The 7,343-nt window shown below is 52.1% G+C and overlaps 1 protein-coding gene across 1 annotated transcript in view; it reads left to right on the top strand.

Moving 5' to 3' along the window:
- The window catches only part of UBE4A (ubiquitination factor E4A), a 9,869-nt gene that overhangs the window by 1,275 nt on the left and 1,251 nt on the right, over positions 1-7,343 (top strand). Inside the window, 14 exon segments of the mRNA XM_005427532.2 lie at positions 223-375; positions 464-623; positions 806-1,008; positions 1,223-1,414; positions 2,248-2,581; positions 2,848-2,974; positions 3,868-4,175; positions 4,743-4,875; positions 5,292-5,479; positions 5,566-5,666; positions 5,792-5,905; positions 6,590-6,764; positions 6,903-7,083; positions 7,283-7,342. Coding sequence (XP_005427589.1) covers positions 223-375; positions 464-623; positions 806-1,008; positions 1,223-1,414; positions 2,248-2,581; positions 2,848-2,974; positions 3,868-4,175; positions 4,743-4,875; positions 5,292-5,479; positions 5,566-5,666; positions 5,792-5,905; positions 6,590-6,764; positions 6,903-7,083; positions 7,283-7,342 — 2,429 coding nt within the window.

Here is a 7,343-nt window from a genome sequence, read left to right on the forward strand (position 1 = left end):
GTGGAAATGGTTTCTGGCGGGGTACAGTTGTTCCATGAGGGACTGGAGGATTTGCTCAGGCCAGAAGCAGCTGAGGGTTCTCACTGCAGTTACTTAATGAGGGACAGGGAGAGCTCTTCCCAGCAGGAGCCAATTAGCCTGTGTGGTGTGGAGCTTCCTCGTCTGGAGGGATCAGCTCTGTGCCAGGCTGTGTCACTGTGCCCTGTCCTTGCTGGTGCCCAGGCCCTGTTCACCCGCCTGCTGCTGCCGGAGCCCGGGAGCCACCTGATCCACATGACCTGTGCCAGCAGCCAGAACCTGTCGGCCGACCGCGACGCCGGGGAGAGGCAGATCCTGCGCTACCTCTACGCCTGCTTCCGCAGGGCCCGCGAGGAGGTGGGCCAGGCAGCTCTGTCCCCTGCTCTGCAGTGCCCCAGCTGGAGCTGCAGTGCCCCAGCTGGAGCTGCCTTATTGTCCTTGTCAGATCACCAAGGTCCCCGAGAACCTGCTGCCCTTTGCCGTGCGCTGCCGCAACCTGACGGTGTCCAACACCCGCACCGTGCTCCTCACCCCCGAGATCTACGTCAACCAGAACGTGTACGAGCAGCTGGTGGACCTGCTGCTGGAAACACTGAGGGGGGCACGTAAGTGCAGCTGGGCTGTGCCACAGTGCTCACTGTGCCACTGCCTCGGTGCTGCGAGGCCACCCTGCAGCATCCAGGGGTTGGGTGAAGATTTGGCTCCCCTTGCTGCCAAAAGGGGGGTTGTGTTTGGGTCGGTTTGGCTGTTGGAGCACTGTGAGTAACAGCCTTGTATCTCCTGCCAGAGTTTGAAGACATGACTGAGTTCCTTGAGGAGGTCATAGAGGCCTTAACGATGGACGAGGAGGTGCGCACATTTGGGGAGGTCATGGTTCCCGTGTTTGACATTCTGCTGGGGAGAATCAAGGACCTGGACCTCTGCCAGATCCTGCTCTACACATACCTCGATGTGCTCCTCTATTTCACAAAGCAGAAGGACATAGCCAAGGTGGGTACCCTGGCTTAGGCAGGAGCTTTTTGCAGGGGCACATGAACAAGACCTGATCTGCAGAGGTCGAACCAGCAGTGTGGTGTAACAACACCCAGTGTGTGTAGTCACAGCCCTCCTCTCCCTTCTCATAGCCTGCCACAAGCCCATCGGTATGTTAGGGTTTTTTGCTGGGATTTTGGAAACTGTCAGCGTGTCCTGATGTGTTCCCCAGGTTTTTGCAGGCTACATCCAGCCCAAGGATCCCAGCAATGGACAGATGTACCAGAAGACTTTGCTTGGTGCCATTCTAAATATCTCCTGCTTGTTGAAGACCCCTGGCGTGGTGGAGAACCATGGCTACTTTCTGAATCCATCCCGATCCAGCCCACAGGAGATTAAAGTGCAGGAATCCAACATCCATCAGGTGGGAGAAACAGGGCAGTTCTGCTTCCTACAGTGTTAGTGGCCTCTCATTGCCTGAGGGTTCACAACGTGGTATCAGGGCTTGAGTTCCACTGCTGGTTCAGGAATAGCCTGCCTTGCAACTAGGCGTGTCCCAAAACTGCTTTGAATTCTCCAGCTGGAGCATGGAAACAGTTTTGCCAGCTGCCTTGGGTCATTATAACCCAAGTCTTTGTGCCTTATCAAAGTTGCCTGAGTTTTTGGAAAAAGGGTGGCTGGTCCTGGTGGAGTAGGTATCAGCAACTTGGGGTGCTACCTGGAGATCATCTGCCTCAGGTGTTGCAATCACCAGGGAGTAGTTTTCAGTGCCTGTTCTGTAATTAAAACACTAATTGATTCACGAGTTGAGAAAGTGACCGGCAAGGTTCTCTCTCATTATGCAAGTAAATTTCTTCCTTAGAGGAATACTTAGAAATTCCTTCCTAGGAATGTTCCAGGAGGACAGGAGTAAAACATGAGGACGCAGGATATAAGTTACAGGAGTGAACTGGGGTGCAGAGGTCATCCCTGAGAGGGGCTTTCCCACTCAGGGGTTCTTTCAGGCTGTCAAAAATAGGCAAAGAATTTTGGATTTACTCTGTATGAGAACAGATTTTCTCAGCTGTGCTTTTGAGGACGTGCCTAATTGTTGTTTTGCACCAGCCCCAGGATCTGACCTGCTTGTGACACCTGTGTGTGATGGGTGATTCATGGGGTGTCCTGAGGAGCAGGAAAGGGTCTGATAGTAGTGATATCAGAGAGGCAAAAGAACAACCCCCCAGGACTCATTCAGCTGTGTGCTGTTTCCTCTAACAGTTCATGGCCCAGTTCCATGAGAAGATCTACCAGATGCTGAAGAACCTGTTGCAGTTGTCCCCAGAGACGAAGCACAGGATCCTGTCCTGGCTGGGAAACTGCCTCCATGCGAATGCGGGCCGCACCAAGATTTGGGCTAACCAGATGCCAGAGATTTTCTTCCAGATGTACGCCTCAGATGCCTTCTTCCTCAACCTGGGGGCTGCCCTCCTGAAGCTGTGCCAGCCCTTCTGCAAACCCAGATCTCCAAAGCTGCTAACTTTCAACCCTACCTACTGTGCCCTGAAGGAGCTGAATGAAGAGGAGAGGAGGAGCAAGAATGTACACATGAAAGGTACACCTAAGCTTTGGGGACTAAGGGAATGGGAAAGGGGATCTTCTCAGTCTCCACTTTACCCACTAGTGCCCTCTCAGTAAACCATTAGGGTTAGGGGAGAGTTAGAAGTGTGACTAGAGAGGAGCAAGAAGAGAGCTGAGTGCAAATAAAATGCTGCCAGTATCACCAGAAGCCCTTTCGTGTCTTCAGAAGGGAGCCTCTCAAGCCCTCTCCTCACCAGCACTGCTGGGTAGGACCTGATGCAGAGATGCTTTTCCTTACAGGTTTGGAAAAAGAAACATGTTTGATCCCTGCTCTGACCGAGCAAGAGCCGCAGTTTGCGAACAGCTACAACCTGGTGACGGAAAACCTGGTGCTCACACAGTATACCCTGCACTTGGGGTTTCACAGGTACTTGCTTTCAGTTCCCCTGAGGCTGTTTTCCACCCATGTGCAGCTATGAACATTTCAGTAAATACTCTGAACACAGGGTGGCCAGCTGAGCTCCTGCTTGGACTTCAGCCTGACTGACTGCAGGAAGAAATTTTGCTCACATTTTTGCTAATCAGGATACAGTCAGGCTTTAAACAATCATGGTGGGTTTTGATTCTCAAATCCCCTTGGCCTTTCTGCAAGTGTTTTATCTTAATAAAGGAGTCTTGCAGGCTCCCTGTTACTTATAGACACCAACAGCCAAGTGCTGGTATTTGTAGGTTGCTCCATTCCCCCTCTCCTTGGGGCAGGAGCCTCATCCAGGTGGCAGAGCACCTGTCCACTGGGAGTGTATGTGAAACAGCAATGTGAGGTAGCTGTCAGCTTCCAGGAGAGGATTTTCTGGACACTAAAAGACTCTGTTTTGCACGACTTCCCTCTGCAAATCGTTGCCTAGATACTGTGAGGTCATGGCTGATCCAAGCAGAGTCCCCTTCTGGTTTATTCTCTAAATATAGACATTGACAAAAAAGTTATTATGCAACTGGCTTGTTGCTGGGAAACTGAAGTGTCACCTTGCAAGCATCTCTGGGCCGTGTTGGATCCCTGACCTCAGTGACCCAAGAGAGCTCTGCCATGTCCCCAGGCCACTCTACAGGTGCCATGGTCCCTCAGAGGGTCTCGTACCCTCCCAGGTCCTGCCAAACCTTTCCCCAAGGCTTCCCATTGCAGAGCCCCAGACAGGATACCCACGGGAAATTATCTGAATCCACCAGCACAGAACAGTCTCCCACCAGCTTCTGCATTGGTGAGGCAGGATGTCTGTCTGTCTGTCTGTCTCCTGAGCCCCTCCTTGCCTTCTTTCCCTGCAGGTTGCACGACCAGATGGTAAAGATAAACCAAAGCCTTCACCGCCTGCAAGTGGCGTGGCGAGAAGCTCAGCAGAGCTCCAGCCCTGCTGCTGACAGCCTCAGGGAGCAGTTTGAGCGCCTGATGACCATCTATCTGTCCACCAAGACAGCCATGACGGAACCGCAGATGCTGCAGAACTGCCTGAACCTGCAGGTGTCCATGGCAGTGCTGCTGGTGCAGCTGGCAGTGGGGAACCAGGGCAGCGAGCCGCTGGAGCTGACCTTCCCGCTGCCGCAGGTGGAGTACAGCGCGCTGGCCTACGTGCCAGGTGAGGCCACGGGTGCTGCTCTGTGCCAGCCCCTGCATACATCAGCACTGCAAGAGCTGCCTGAGCAAGTGCTCCCCTGTCCAGGGCAGGACACGGTGCCACCACTGACAGTGTGCAGAATATTTTTTCTGAAGAGGATCTCTTAGAGAATTTGGGGCTGTTTGAGGGGCCATACTTAGCTGGTGAAGCTGCTGACCTTTTAGAAGTCCTACTCATTTGCAAGTGGCAAGTTCTACATTGATTTAGTGCTTTCTCTTTACGTAAACTCTTTTTTCTGGGCCCTGCTTCAGGATTCTTCCCTTGGGGGTTGTGTAGAAGTGTGTCATCAGCAGATGCTGGATTCACCCCAGAAGTGACCTGACTTGTGGGAGGGAAGAGGGGAAGTGAGTCCCACATGTTACTCATGCCATTAGGCTGGGCATCCTTCTCCATGGCAGGTTCTAATACAGCTTTTTAATTACCAGTACTTAATCAACATCACAGTGGTGAGGGGAGAGTGGATGGGAGGCTGGAAAAGGGCAAGGTGAGCTGCCTGGGGAGGAGCTCAGCTACAATCTCTGTTTGCAGAGTTCTTTGCTGATAATTTGGGCGACTTCTTCATTTTCCTGCGGCGTTTTGCTGATGACATATTAGAGACTTCTGCCGATTCCCTGGAGCACATCCTTCACTTTGTTACTGTTTTCATGGGTGATGTGGAGAGGTAGGTGCAGCCTTGGGTCCTTGTTGCAGAACTCCCGGGGTGACCAAGCAAGTAGAAATTGAAGAGCTGTCTTGAGGCTTGGTTTTTGCAGCTGCAAGCAGGTTGATCTTTTTGAGACAGCTGAAATAAGAGGCACAAAGGGAATACACACCTGCCTAGAGACCACAGGCTTCATGCAAGGTTCAAATGGGATTTAGTGCTTAAATATATGTGTTCCTACACTCTCCCTTTGCCTGAGATTCCACTGTGGCATGGAGTCCATGCAAGTGGCTGCTGACCCAGGGCTGGCTTTACTGATGGTCTGCAGCAATTTGGCACTCAAGCATTGATGAGCACAGATCCTGGAGTGATTCCTGAGCAGCTCCATTCTGCACCATGGACATGCCATCCGGGATTTGCTTTGTTTTCTCTTGCAGGATGAAAAATCCTCACCTGCGAGCCAAGCTGGCTGAAGTGTTGGAGGCTGTGATGCCTCACTTGGATCAGGCTCAGAGCCCACTCGTCTCGAGCGTGTTCCATCGCAAGCGAGTGTTCTGCTCCTACCAGCATGCTGCCCACCTGGCCGAGGCACTCATCAAAGTCTTTGTGGATATCGAGTTCACGGGTAAGCACAGAATGGGAAAAGTTGTGTTCCCTGTGTAGCACCTGTGGGGGACTGTCCACTTGAAAGGTTCTTTGGCTTGTGCCCAGGTGACCCACACCAGTTTGAGCAGAAGTTCAACTACCGCCGTCCCATGTATCCCATCCTGAGGTACATGTGGGACACGGATTCCTACCGGGACAGCATAAAGGTGAGGCGAGAGGTGCATGCCTGAGTGTGCCATGTGGGTGTGCAGCTCACATGGGGGGTTGTGTGGCTCCATGTCCTGCCACTGGGGCTGGGCTGCAGAATTCGCTATTCCCCCTTTCTTTGCAGGCTCTGGCTGATTATGCCTCAGAGAACCTGGAGGCAATGAATCCCCCTCTCTTCTTGCGCTTCCTTAACCTGCTCATGAACGATGCCATTTTCCTGTTGGATGAAGCCATACAGGTAGGGCTGAGCTCACATTCCATCACCATCAGGTAAACAAGTTCTCAGTTCCTTGGTGCAATACTGACCTCCAGAACAGGGCCACCTTACCTGGCCCTGCCTGGTGAGTCTCTGCAGTAAGTAGTATGCAGGAAACAATCCCAAGATGGAGTGGCCAGTACCCTGGGAGAAGGGATGAAGGCAGGAGGAAGGGTCTGGGGCCCTGTCTGTGGGTTACCCTTCCTTCCGTTGGGTTCAGGAAGCAGCTTGGAGCCAAGAGGAGTAAAAGAGCTTTTTCATATCCAACAGGAGGCACACTGGGAAATCTGCCTGTTCCTAATCTGGATAGACTCAGGCTTTAAAAAATCACTGTGGGTTTTGATTCTCAAATCCCCTTGGTCTTTCTGCAAGCGTTTTATCCTAATAAAGGCCTTTTGTCTCCAGGCAGTTTTCCTTTGGGATTACAAGGGAATTTCAGGTGCTCTCATGTCCCTGGTGTGTGTTAAATGTCTCTCCACTCCTTTCAGAGCTTCTGTTGCTGCTAGAAAGGGCTATTTTGGGGAGCTATTACCTGCCAGAGAACTGATTGCTGGAAGGCCAGCAGATAAGATGGGTGATATGGATGTTGCCTGACTGGTTTTGAGCATTTCTGGACCTCCTTGCTGTCACCACCCACCCAAACAGTCCATGTGTTCTGTCCTGCAGTACCTCAGCAAGATCAAAGTTCAGCAGATTGAGAAGGACCGAGGCGAGTGGGACAGCCTGTCCCCCGAGGCTCGCCGTGAGAAGGAGTCCAGCCTGCAGATGTTTGGTCAGCTGGCGCGTTTCCACAACATCATGTCCAATGAAACCATTGGCACTCTGGCTTTCCTGACTTCAGGTAGGGAAAATGGCCCCTCCTACTGCCAGGACCTAGGGAAGAGCCCTGCCAGGGAGTGAGCAGGCAGGAGCTTGGTTTCAGTGTGGTCAGATGGAGGATGGAATTGCTGTGAATCTGCAAACTTGTTTTGCTTTCCAGAAATCAAGTCCCTGTTTGTGCATCCTTTCCTTGCTGAGCGTATCATCTCCATGCTCAACTACTTCCTGCAACACCTGGTTGGCCCTAAAATGGGAGCTTTGAAGGTGAAAGATTTCAGTGAGTTTGACTTCAAGCCACAGCAGCTCGTGTCTGACATCTGCACCATCTACCTAAACCTTGGGTAGGTGATGAGGGGAGTGAGCCTGTCGGGAGCCATGCGGGAGCCATCTTGGTGATACTGGGGGAGAAATGCTTAGTTACACTCGAGCTTTTCTTTAGCTTTGAGTTCTTTGCTATGGCAATGTGGCTGCTGTGGGGATTGTTTTGCAGCCCTGATAAATGGGGATTCTTAAAACTTTCTCTCGCGTAACCTGGTGCAGGGATGAAGAAAACTTCTGTGCCACAGTCCCCAAGGACGGCCGCTCCTACTCACCGACGCTC

The sequence above is a fragment of the Geospiza fortis genome, unplaced genomic scaffold (assembly GCF_000277835.1).
Source record: "Geospiza fortis unplaced genomic scaffold, GeoFor_1.0 scaffold183, whole genome shotgun sequence".
In the NCBI taxonomy this organism is placed as follows: domain Eukaryota; kingdom Metazoa; phylum Chordata; class Aves; order Passeriformes; family Thraupidae; genus Geospiza; species Geospiza fortis.